The sequence below is a fragment of the Aquarana catesbeiana genome, linkage group LG09 (assembly GCF_042186555.1).
Source record: "Aquarana catesbeiana isolate 2022-GZ linkage group LG09, ASM4218655v1, whole genome shotgun sequence".
In the NCBI taxonomy this organism is placed as follows: Eukaryota; Metazoa; Chordata; class Amphibia; order Anura; family Ranidae; genus Aquarana; species Aquarana catesbeiana.
This window is the reverse complement of record NC_133332.1, coordinates 197,452,936-197,466,348: the sequence shown is the minus strand read 5'-3', so window position 1 is coordinate 197,466,348 and position 13,413 is coordinate 197,452,936. Positions and strand designations below refer to the sequence as shown.

At 44.1% G+C, this 13,413-nt stretch overlaps 1 protein-coding gene across 1 annotated transcript in view; it reads left to right on the top strand.

The window, feature by feature from the left end:
* The window catches only part of ABCB7 (ATP binding cassette subfamily B member 7), a 180,736-nt gene that overhangs the window by 75,593 nt on the left and 91,730 nt on the right, over positions 1–13,413 (top strand). The window contains exon 4 of the mRNA XM_073599498.1: positions 10,611–10,730. Within this exon, the coding sequence (XP_073455599.1) occupies positions 10,611–10,730 (120 nt within the window). The remainder of the gene's footprint in view (positions 1–10,610; positions 10,731–13,413) is intronic.

Genomic DNA, 13,413 nt, shown 5'->3' with positions numbered 1-13,413 from the left:
GCTGGAGAGTTGGAGCTCTCCAGTCAGAAGGGACAAAGAGCTTTGTTTTGGATAGCTGTATTTTTGACTCAGAAGTGTGCATATGTTGGACTGCTGCAGGGAAACTGCTGCTTCCACACAGCATCCACACAGCATCAGTCCTTCTCTACTGCATGCTGACTGTAGGCAGGTTTTCTACTCTGGATGTGGCTGCTTTACAAAGGGAATGAACTGAAAGACTTTGACTATCTTTTGTTTTGAATGTATTTGACATATATAAAAGGAAACTACAATTAGGCTTTAAGATACTTTGGTACTAAAACTACCGTTTTTATTTAGTTTTTTGGGACTAAAAACCGCTGATTTCACTGAAGATATTTATATGTATCCATTGTAAATCATTTGTCGTCTTTGAAGACTTCCACATCTACGGTAGTCATTGGGCAAATAACTTAATATTTTTTCTTTGTAACTAAAACGTATCACACTAGTGGCTAAAAAGAGAGAGGTTATCGATAGAACAGTACATATCTGTAATGATATATAGCCTTGTACAACACTATGGTGGCTGGTGTGACTATAGATGAACCTTTCGGAAACATGGAAGTTACCATTGCTAACTTATTTGCTGACTTATTTTTAAAGGTAAAGACTGCAGGGCGGTTATTTGAATCTACTCTTCACTAACTGGTTTGGACAATTATTGAGTGTCAGGATACCGAATATGTACATGCTTGTTCTGGGACATTGACTCTCCAAGTACTGAAGGAAGAAACCCTATGATGACTCAGAACATGTACCTTCCAAATGAAGTCCACAATAATAGGTCCCAGTGTTTTGCTTCTTACATACAGGAGCCGCTGTCCATGGTCCTGAGACACAGAAAAAAACAGATGTCAGAATGTCAGCCAGCACACCCAAGATACTTAGAATAAGCTTACGAAGTAAACCAAGAATATTAATGTCCAGCCAGATCCTTGTAATACAATGGCAACCACAGGCACCCCTCAGTGGTGAACAGACATGAGCCTATTGTGCTAAGATGGACTATAGTGTTTGCCAGCATGGACTATACATTTCAGCTCATAAATCATTAAAGCGACACTACACTCTGCTTAAAAAAGAAAAAAAAATGATTCAAGTATGTATTCTTAAAGCAGAGTTCCAGGCAAAAATTGAACGCCCTAGAAAACTAAACCACACCCCACCTCACCCTCGTTTTTGTGTATGTATGTATATATGTGTGTGTATATATATATATATATATATATATATATATATATATATATAAAATATATTGGGGCTGGGAAAATTAAAGATTAATTCCTTGATTAATCGTTAATTTTTTTGATCGATCAAAATTTTTTTGATCGGTACTCACCTCTCCGCCGGCTTCAGGGAGTTCCGTTGGAGATCCGGTGACGTCACGGACATCAATGTCGCCGTACTACTCCCCCTTCCCAAGTGCCATTGTCTAACGAAGGGAAGGGGGGGGGAGTCCAGGGACATCTATGTCCGTGAAATCGTAAATTGATGAAGACAGATCCTAACGATTTGATTGATCTCACTGCTCACAAGTATTTAGATAAACATCTATGGAAATCCTGGACTTGGCTATGAAAATCAACATATCTGAGTGCTTTCCTGGCTGTAAGTCAGTTTTACGATGAACTGACATTGGTTATCCAGCAATCAAGAAACATTTATGATGAGGGCACTTTTTTGACAGTTTGCTGTCTCAGCAGGTGATGGATGTCTCTGGCTCTCCATCGGTCCCCCTGATTCCCAATGGTGCTATTTAAATAGACTGTAGGGTGACGCCGTAGCCCAGCCCCGCTGAGGAAGTTCTGATTGAACGTAACGCGTACGGGGGAGGAGCTACGCATGACATCAGCTAAAAGTAGTTGGATCTGTATGTGCGTTATAATTAATGTAAATTAGACGATTAATCGATTTAAAAAAAAAAAATTGATTAATCGAACATGAAAATTTTAATCAGTAACAGCCCTGCATGCCTCCCTGTGTCCTGTGCATGCCTCCCTGTGTCCTGTGCATGCCTCACTGTGTCTGTTGCATACCTCCCTGTGTCTGTTGCATACCTCCCTGTGTCTGTTGCATACCTCCCTGTGTCTATTGCATACCTCCCTGTGTCTATTGCATACCTCCCTGTGTCTGTTGCATACCTCCCTGTGTCCTGTGCATGCCTACCTGTGCAGATCTGCCTACCTCACTGTGTCCTGTGTATACCTCCCTGTGTCCATTGTAGCCTACCTGTGCTGATCTGCATCCTCTCTGTGTCCTGTGCATGCCTCCTGTGCCAATCTGCATCTCTCCTATGCCGCTCTGCATCCACCGTTCATCGTGTTATAAAAACATACGGCGGCTATTCCAGTGTTCAAAAGCCACGCCGCCTCCTCCTCGTCTGTGATAGGCAGAACACTCAATTTCCCAGCAGTCAGTGTTCAGCCTATCACGGACATCCGCTCATCCTCATACCACGGATGAGGATGAGAGGATGTCCGTGATAGGCTGAACACTGACTGCTAGGAAATTGAGTGTTCTGCCTATCACAGACGAGGAGGAGGAGCGGCTTTTGAACACTGGAATGGCGGCCGTATGTTTTTATGACACGCTGGCCGCCGTCTGTCTACATGACACGCTGATCATGTAGGCAGGCGGCAGTGACTCGAGTATAAGCCGAGGGGGGCACTTTCAGCATAAAAAAGGGCTGAAAATCTTGGCTTATACTCAAGAATATAAGTGTACTTTATATTAAATTAAAAGTCAGCAGCTACAGTATTTGTAGCTGCTGACCTTTTTTTTTTTTTTTTCACCCAGGCTGGAACTTTACTTAGTATCTAATATTGGTCCCACTGTATATAGAAAGCCACCCTCTCTCGTTCACTCCTGAGATGGCCTAGGGACTATGGGATTTTTAGTTTGCATAGAGCAGTGCACATGACTGCAACTAATTGCACTGCTTGTTCCCAACAAGTGTAAGTGAGGAGGAAAAGGAGACGTTCAGAAGCTCAAGCAGGATGTTACCGGGAGGCAGAAAAATAGATTACAGGGCCATTAAGTAGTGGATGTGTATTGATTAAGGATGCACGGATACCATTTTTTTTACAATGAGTACAAGTACTGATACTTTTTTTTTAGTATTCACCGATACCAATTACTGATACCTACCACAACTGTTTTGTTTTAACTTCAGCTGTCCGCAATGGTACAAAGCATTGAAAAGTTATTAACAAATGAAATAAATTGATTTTTTTTTTTTTTTTATTTAGTGCTTTTTCAATGTAAAATGTGTAAATATGTTAATATATGTGTGCAAAAATATTCACTAACAAAGCAAACAAAAAAAAAGTTTTAATTGTTTATCGTTTATAAAATAGACATGAACAAAAGAAAAACAGCAGGAAAATAATTAAATGGAAGAGAATAGGGAGTTAAGGCTGATTAGAGTAAATTAGGGGTTATTAAGGGGTTAAACAGGAACATTTGTTCATCCCATTGATCTGCAGATGAAGAAACATAAATATACAAAAAGAAACAATGTTTCTTTTTATTTTAGTGTTTCAGGGCTGAGCAATGTTGGTAATAAACATTGCCGGCTGCCTTTTTTTTTTTTTTTGAAAGCTCCAATTACCGGACTTCTTTAACACTGGGGAGACCCACTGACAGCTCAAAGAACCGAGCCTGAAAGTATTGGTTTCAGGTATCGGTGCATTTGCACGAGTACCGATACTTGTGCAAATACTCGGTATCGATACTGATACTAGTATCAGTGCAACCCTAGTATTGATTATTTTTGAAGAATAAGGATATTGTTCAATGTCACTTTAACCACTTGACGACCGCCTCACGCCGATGTACGTCGGCAAAGTGGCACGGACAGGCAAAATCACGTACAGGGTACGTGATTTGCCTTCCGCGGGTGGGGGGTCCGATCGGACCCCCCCCCCCCGGTGCCCGAGGCGGTCGTCTTTTGTCCAGCGGCGATCGGTGATGAGGGGGAGACCATCCGTTCGTGGCCCCCCCCTCGCGATCGCCGCCGGCCAATGAGAACACTCCTTTGCTGCTGTATGCTAAACAGCAGCAAAGGAAGTGATGTCATCTCCCCTCGGGTCGGTATTTTCCGTTCCGGCCCGAGGAGAGAAGACATCTATGTGAGTGCACCAACACACACACACACAGTAGAACATGCCAGGCACACAAAACACCCCGATTCCCCCCCCCGATCGCCCCCCGATCCCCCCCCATTCGCCCCCCCCCCCCCTGTCACAAACTGACACCAGCAGTTTTTTTTTTTCTGATTACTGCATAGTGTCAGTTTGTGACAGTTACAGTGTTGGGACAGTGAGTATTACCCCCCTTTAGGTCTAGGGTACCCCCCTAACCCCCCCTAATAAAGTTTTAACCCCTTGATCACCCCCTGTCACCAGTGTCACTAAGCGATCATTTTTCTGATCGCTGTATTAGTGTCGCTGGTGACGCTAGTTAGTGAGGTAAATATTTAGGTTCGCCGTCAGCGTTTTATAGCGTCAGGGACCCCCATATACTACCTAATAAATGTTTTAACCCCTTGATTGCCCCCTAGTTAACCCTTTCACCACTGATCACCGTATAACCGTTACGGATGACGCTGGTTAGTTCGTTTATTTTTTATAGTGTCAGGGCACCCGCCGTTTATTACCGAATAAAGGTTTAGCCCCCTGATAGCCCGGCGGTGATATGCGTCGCCCCAGGCAGCGTCAGATTAGCGCCAGTACCGCTAACACCCACGCATGCAGCATACGCCTCCCTTAGTGGTATAGTATCTGATCGGATCAATATCTGATCCGATCAGATCTATACTAGCGTCCCCAGCAGTTTAGGGTTCCCAAAAACGCAGTGTTAGCGGGATCAGCCCAGATACCTGCTAGCACCTGCGTTTTGTGCCTCCGCCCAGCCCACCCAAGTGCAGTATCGATCGATCACTGTCACTTACAAAACACTAAACGCATAACTGCAGCGTTCGCAGAGTCAGGCCTGATCCCTGCGATCGCTAACAGTTTTTTTGGTAGCATTTTGGTGAACTGGCAAGCACCAGCCCCAGGCGTCAGGTTAGCGCCAGTACCGCTAACACCCACGCACGCAGCATACGCCTCCCTTAGTGGTATAGTATCTGAACGGATCAATATCTGATCCGATCAGATCTATACTAGCGTCCCCAGCAGTCAGCGTCAGATTAGCGCCAGTACCGCTAACACCCACGCACGCACCGTACACCTCCCTTAGTGGTATAGTATCTGATCGCATCAATATCTGATCCGATCAGATCTATACTAGCGTCACCAGCAGTTTAGGGTTCCCAAAAACGCAGTGTTAGCGGGATCAGCCCAGATACCTGCTAGCACCTGCGTTTTGCCCCTCCGCCCGGCCCGGCCCAGCCCACCCAAGTGCAGTATCGATCGATCACTGACACTTACAAAACACTAAACGCATAACTGCAGCGTTCGCAGAGTCAGGCCTGATCCCTGCGATCGCTAACGTTTTTTGGTAGCGTTTTGGTGAACTGGCAAGCGCCAGCGGCCTAGTACACCCCGGTCGTAGTCAAACCAGCACTGCAGTAACACGTGGTGACGTGGCGAGTCCCATAAGTGCAGTTGAAGCTGGTGAGGTGGCAAGCACAAGTAGTGTCCCGCTGCCACCAAAAAGACAAACACAGGCCCATCGTGCCTGTGGTAGCATTTTGGTGAACTGGCAAGCACCAGCCCCAGGCGTCAGGTTAGCGCCAGTACCGCTAACACCCACGCACGCAGCATACGCCTCCCTTAGTGGTATAGTATCTGAACGGATCAATATCTGATCCGATCAGATCTATACTAGCGTCCCCAGCAGTTTAGGGTTCCCAAAAACGCAGTGTTAGCGGAATCAGCCCAGATACCTGCTAGCACCTGCGTTTTGCCCCTCCGCCCGGCCCAGCCCAGCCCACCCAAGTGCAGTATCGATCGATCACTGACACTTACAAAACACTAAACGCATAACTGCAGCGTTCGCAGAGTCAGGCCTGATCCCTGCGATCGCTAACAGTTTTTTTTGTAGCGTTTTGGTGAACTGGCAAGCACCAGCCCCAGGCAGCGTCAGATTAGCGCCAGTACCGCTAACACCCACGCACGCACCGTACACCTCCCTTAGTGGTATAGTATCTGATCGCATCAATATCTGATCCGATCAGATCTATACTAGCGTCACCAGCAGTTTAGGGTTCCCAAAAACGCAGTGTTAGCGGGATCAGCCCAGATACCTGCTAGCACCTGCGTTTTGCCCCTCCGCCCGGCCCGGCCCAGCCCACCCAAGTGCAGTATCGATCGATCACTGACACTTACAAAACACTAAACGCATAACTGCAGCGTTCGCAGAGTCAGGCCTGATCCCTGCGATCGCTAACGTTTTTTGGTAGCGTTTTGGTGAACTGGCAAGCGCCAGCGGCCTAGTACACCCCGGTCGTAGTCAAACCAGCACTGCAGTAACACGTGGTGACGTGGCGAGTCCCATAAGTGCAGTTGAAGCTGGTGAGGTGGCAAGCACAAGTAGTGTCCCGCTGCCACCAAAAAGACAAACACAGGCCCATCGTGCCCATAATGCCCTTCCTGCTGCATTCGCCAATCCTAATTGGGAACCCACCGCTTCTGCAGCGCCCGTACTTCCCCCATTCACATCCCCAACCAAATGCAGTCGGCTGCATGAGAGGCATTTTTATGTCCTCCCGAGTACCCCTACCCAACGAACCCCCAAAAAAGATGTTGTGTCTGCAGTAAGAGCGCGGATATAGGCGTGACACCCGCTATTATTGTCCCTCTTGTCCTGACAATCCTGGTCTTGCATTGGTGAATGTTTTGAACGCTACCATTCACTAGTTGAGTATTAGCGTAGGGTACAGCATTGCACAGACTAGGCACACTTTCACAGGGTCTCCCAAGATGCCATCGCATTTTGAGAGACCCGAACCTGGAACCGGTTACCGTTATAAAAGTTAGTTACAAAAAAAGTGTAAAAAAAAAAAAAAAAAATATGAAATAAAAAAAAATAGTTGTTGTTTTATTGTTCTCTCTCTCTCTATTCTCTCTCTCTATTGTTCTGCTCTTTTTTACTGTATTCTATTCTGCAATGTTTTATTGTTATTGTTATTGTTATTATGTTTTATCATGTTTGTTTTTCAGGTGTGTAATTATTTACACTTTACTGTGCTTTATTGTTAACCATTGTTAACCATTTTTTTGTCTTCAGGTACGCCATTCACGACTTTGAGTGGTTATACCAGAATGATGCCTGCAGGTTTAGGTATCATCTTGGTATCATTCTTTTCAGCCAGCGGTCGGCTTTCATGTAAAAGCAATCCTAGCGGCTAATTAGCCTCTAGACTGCTTTTACAAGCCGTGGGAGGGAATGCCCCCCCCCCCCCACCGTCTTCCGTGTTTTTCTCTGGCTCTCCTGTCTCAACAGGGAACCTGAGAATGCAGCCGGTGATTCAGCCAGCTGACCATAGAGCTGATCAGAGACCAGAGTGGCTCCAAACATCTCTATGGCCTAAGAAACCGGAAGCTACGAGTATTTCATGACTTAGATTTCGCCGGATGTAAATAGCGCCATTGGGAAATTGGGGAAGCATTTTATCACACCGATCTTGGTGTGGTCAGATGCTTTGAGGGCAGAGGAGAGATCTAGGGTCTAATAGACCACAATTTTTTCAAAAAAGAGTACCTGTCACTACCTATTGCTATCATAGGGGATATTTACATTCCCCGAGATAACAATAAAAATGATTAAAAAAAAAAATATGAAAGGAACAGTTTAAAAGTAAGATTAAAAAAGCAAAAAAATAATAAAGAAAAAAAAAAACACCCCTGTCGCCCCCTGCTCTCGCGCTAAGGCGAACGCAAGCGGCGGTCTGTCGTCAAACATAAACAGCAATTGCACCATGCATGTGAGGTATCACCGCGAAGGCCAGATCGAGTGCAGTAATTTTTCCAGTAGACCTCCTCTGTAAATCTAAAGTGGTAACCTGTAAAGGCTTTTGAAGGCTTTTAAACATGTATTTATTTTGTTGCCACTGCACGTTTGTGCGCAATTTTAAAGCATGTCATGTTTGGTATCCATGTACTCGGCCTAAGATCATCTTTTTTATTTCATCAAACATTTGGGCAATATAGCGTGTTTTAGTGCATTAAAATTAAAAAAAGTGTGTTTTTTCCCCAAAAAATGCGTTTGAAAAATCGCTGCGCAATTACTGTGTGAAAAAAAAATTGAAACACCCACCATTTTAATCTGTAGGGCATTTGCTTTAAAAAAATATATAATGTTTGGGGGTTCAAAGTAATTTTTTTGCAAAAAAAAAAAACTTTTTCGTGTAAACAATAAGTGTCAGAAAGGGCTTTGTCTTCAAGTGGTTAGAAGAGTGGGTGATGTGTGACATAAGCTTCTAAATGTTGTGCATAAAATGCCAGGACAGTTCAAAACCCCCCCAAATGACCCCATTTTGGAAAGTAGACACCCCAAGCTATTTGCTGAGAGGCATGTCGAGTCCATGGAATATTTTATATTGCGACACAAGTTGCGGGAAAGAGACAAATTTTTTTTTTTTTTTTTTTTTTTTTTTTGCACAAAGTTGTCACTAAATGATATATTGCTCAAACATGCCATGGAAATATGTGAAATTACACCCCAAAATACATTCTGCTGCTTCTCCTGAGTACGGGGATACCACATGTGTGAGACTTTTTGGGAGCCTAGCCGCGTACGGGACCCCGAAAACCAAGCACCGCCTTCAGGCTTTCTAAGGGCGTGAATTTTTGATTTCACTCTTCACTGCCTATCACAGTTTCGGAGGCCATGGAATGCCCAGGTGGCACAAAACCCCCCCAAATGACCCCATTTTGGAAAGTAGACACCCCAAGCTATTTGCTGAGAGGTATAGTGAGTATTTTGCAGACCTCACTTTTTGTCACAAAGTTTTGAAAATTGAAAAAAGAAAAAAAAAAATGTTTTTTCTTGTCTTTCTTCATTTTCAAAAACAAATGAGAGCTGCAAAATACTCACCATGCCTTTCAGCAAATAGCTTGGGGTGTCTACTTTCCAAAATGGGGTCATTTGGGGGGGTTTTGTGCCACCTGGGCATTCCATGGCCTCCGAAACTGTGATAGGCAGTGAAGAGTGAAAGCAAAAATTTACACCCTTAGAAATCCTGAAGGCGGTGATTGGTTTTCAGGGCCCCGTACGCGGCTAGGCTCCCAAAAAGTCCCACACATGTGGTATCCCCATACTCAGGAGAAGCAGCTAAATGTATTTTGGGGTGCAATTCCACATATGCCCATGGCCTGTGTGAGCAATATATCATTTAGTGACAACTTTATGAAAAAAAAAAAAAAAAAAAAAAAAAAGTGTCACTTTCCCGCAACTTGTGTCAAAATATAAAATATTCCATGGACTCAATATGCCTCTCAGCAAATAGCTTGGGGTGTCTACTTTCCAAAATGGGGTCATTTTGGGGGGTTTTGTGCCACCTGGGCATTCCATGGCCTCCGAAACTGTGATAGGCAGTGAAGAGTGAAAGCAAAAATTTACACCCTTAGAAATCCTGAAGGCGGTGATTGGTTTTCGGGGCCCCGTACGCGGCTAGGCTCCCAAAAAGTCCCACACATGTGGTATCCCCATACTCAGGAGAAGCAGCTAAATGTATTTTGGGGTGCAATTCCACATAGGCCCATGGCCTGTGTGAGCAATATATCATTTAGTGACGACTTTTTGTAAATATTTTTTTTTTTTTTTTTTGTCATTTTTCAATCACTTGGGACAAAAAAAAAAAATATTCAATGGGTTCAACATGCCTCTCAGCAATTTCCTTGGGGTGTCTACTTTCCAAAATGGGGTCATTTGGGGGGGTTTTGTACTGCCCTGCCATTTTAGCACCTCAAGAAATGACATAGGCAGTCATAAACTAAAAGCTGTGTAAATTCCAGAAAATGTACCCTAGTTTGTAGACGCTATAACTTTTGCGCAAACCAATAAATATACGCTTATTGACATTTTTTTTACCAAAGACATGTGGCCGAATACATTTTGGCCTAAATGTATGACTAAAATTTAGTTTATTGGATTTTTTTTATAACAAAAAGTAGAAAATATCATTTTTTTTCAAAATTTTCGGTCTTTTTCCGTTTATAGCGTAAAAAATAAAAACCGCAGAGGTGATCAAATACCATCAAAAGAAAGCTCTATTTGTGGGAAGAAAAGGACGCAAATTTCGTTTGGGTACAGCATTGCATGACCGCGCAATTAGCAGTTAAAGCGACGCAGTGCCAAATTGGAAAAAGACCTCTGGTCCTTAGGCAGCATAATGGTCCGGGGCTCAAGTGGTTAATAAAGGTGCATTGTTGCTCAGTTTAGGGGGGGGATCACATTCATGTAAGTGTATGTTTTGTTGCTGTATTGCATTGGCTGTACTAAACAGAATTTGTTAGCTCCAAATAAACCATAACCTCTTGATGTAGGACTAAAATATATGCAACTGAAATGCATTTTACTTTTATACAAAAATTACCCAATTAGTACAGAATCACTTTATTATTTTTATTTTTTTCCAACAGCTGAAGGAGGTGGATTCAAGGAAAATCTTAAAAGCTATGTTTTCTTATGTGTGGCCCAAAGACCGGCCTGATTTACGAGCAAGAGTTGCTTTATCCCTTGGGCTTTTAGCTGGTGCAAAGGTAAGTGATCCTATGGCCTTTATCCAGAAAACCATTAATCATGTCCATTGGGAGGCTGAAATAAGTGCCTGCATATGACCCCATAGGTCACTTTTTTATCCATATCAGTGGCACAGCAGTTTGGAAATATTGGAAATCATAGGATTAATACTCTAGTGCTCTGCTTCCTCTTGTACAAAATGTAATCTAAACTGGAGACAGGGAGCCAGTGGCAGCAGCATGGTTAACCCATTGGTGGTCATTTTTAAACAAGCATTTTCTTTTACACAGCACTTGATTTTGTTATAATTTCTTCAGACACAACAGCAGACATTTGGAATTTGCAGGTCCCATAAGTTTGCGACAGCTTATTATTTATTTGAGACTGCCATTTAAAGATGCTGAACATATTGTCACTATCCTAAAATATTGAGGTACTAAAAATTACCTGGGAAAGACTCTCTTCCTTTTCGGTTTCATTTATTTTAGTTGCTTTTTTTTTTTGTTGAATAGAGTGTAGTTTGTGTGTGTATATAAAGCTTAAAGCAGAACTTTTACCCATAACAATTTGATAACCATTATATTTTATAAAACAACATACATTCCCTAATTATGCTACCCACCTAGTGTGTGCTGTAAATTGCCTCCAGCTTTTCACTTGTTTTTTTCCGGTTGTAAGCTGCCATTTTATTGAAGCCCAGAGCATTCCCTTCCTTATTGGAAACTCTCCCCCCTCACTTCGGTCTCAAAAACTATATGTCACTTTCTTCATTAAAGGAGAAGTACAGCCAAAGCTCATTTGCAATTCTTTCTGCACTCCTGTGACCCGTTGTCCTCATCAACATGGGGTTAAAGTGCTAAGGAGAGTCACCCCCCCATGTTGAGGGCATGTGGCTTGTCTCCCTCACACCCCGTGGCCCTGCCAAGCTACATACCTGGATGAGGATCTTATATGGATTTGGGGGGGGCGACCTCACACCAGTCTCGACTCTACTATTGTTTTACATTCTGCTGTCGGTGGGGAATCCTGCTAATTTCAGATGAGAGTTTTATGGTTGTTAAGGATGCGGCAGGTGCCTGGGCCACTACTTATTTAACAGTATTTGCAGAGCGTTTTTGCTTTTTGAGGTAAATATCGCGTAAAAAGATGGTGAATTGACATTTTCAGTATTGCATATAGGGGTGCACCAAATAGAAATTTTGGTACCGAAAATGAAGGATGAACTAGGCCGAAAACCGGTACCGAAAATTACAGTTTTTAAAAAATATTTATATTTTTATATACAATTGTATTATATTCAACTTTTTAATTAGTATTATCAATTTAAAATATGATTTTATTGTTGCCCATTATTGGTACCTTTAGTGCAAGAAAAGCTCAAGAAAAATGCAGTCTCTAACCATCTCTTGTATCATGTCCCCAGTCTCTAACTATCTCCTTGTATCATGTCTACAATCTTACTTAAACTTAAAGTGGTTGTAAACCCTTACAACACACTTTTTGCTACAGGTAAGCCTGTAATAAGGGTTACCTGTAGCTACCCTGGATATCTCCTAAACCTGAACGGTTTAAAAGATATACCCTGTATTTGCATGTGCCGACGTCATCGACTCATGTGCACTGAAGCAATGGCACGTAAGTGCCATTGCTTCAGTTAGACTGTGCCATTACCGGCGGGAGTGATGTCATCGTGGCTCCGGCCAGTCACAGCTCCGAAGCCTGCGATACCCGTAAGTAACTCCGGGAGCGCTGTCGCCGCCCAGGGCGGTGAATGAGGAGCGCTGCGGGGGCTTCGATCTAACGTAAGCAATACATAATGAGCTAGTATGCTATGCATACCAGCACATTATGCCTTTGTCTTGCAGGTTTTTTTTGGGGGTTTACAACAACTTTAAACACACTGCTAATAGTATTGGCAAAATTTCCATTTGGTGCACCTCTAGCAGACATGATACAGGAGCCGGTCAGAGACTGCAGACATGATTCAACAGATGATCAATGCAGCCTCACCAGTGCCTGTCAGATGCAGCCTTACCAGTCAGATGCAGCAAGCTGCCTGTGCCCATCAGATGCAGCAGCCTGCCTGTGCCCATCATGCAACCTCACCAGTGCCTGTGCCCATCAGATGCAGCAGCCTGCCTGTGCCCGTCAAGCAGCGTCACCAGTGCCTGTGCCCATCAGATGCAGTAGCTTGCCTGTGCCTGTCATGCAGCCTCACCAGTGCCTGTGCCCATCAGATGCAGCAGCCTGCCTGTGCCCATTAGTTGCAGCAGCCTGCCTGTGCCCGTCATTCAGCCTCACCAGTGCCTGTGACCATCAGATGCAGCAGCCTGCATGTGCCCGTCATGCAGCCTCACCAGTACCTGTGCCCATCAGATGCAGCAGCCTACCTGTGCCCATCATGCAAACTCACCAGTGCCTGTGTCCATCAGATGCGGCAGCCTGCCTGTGTCCGAAACAGAGCAGTGATCCCTATGTGTCACAGAGCTGGATTTGAATTGCCCGGGCTGCAGTAACAATGCCCGCCTCCTGTGATCACGTCACACTGATCCAATGTCCCGCCGTTGGATCAGTGTGCCGTCTATCACAGGAGGTGGGACATTGTTACTACGGCCTGGACAATTCAGCTCACTGACACAGGGAGATCGCCGCTCTGCAATGAGGAGGAGGAGGGAGGGAAGGACAGGACCCTGACCAGGATGA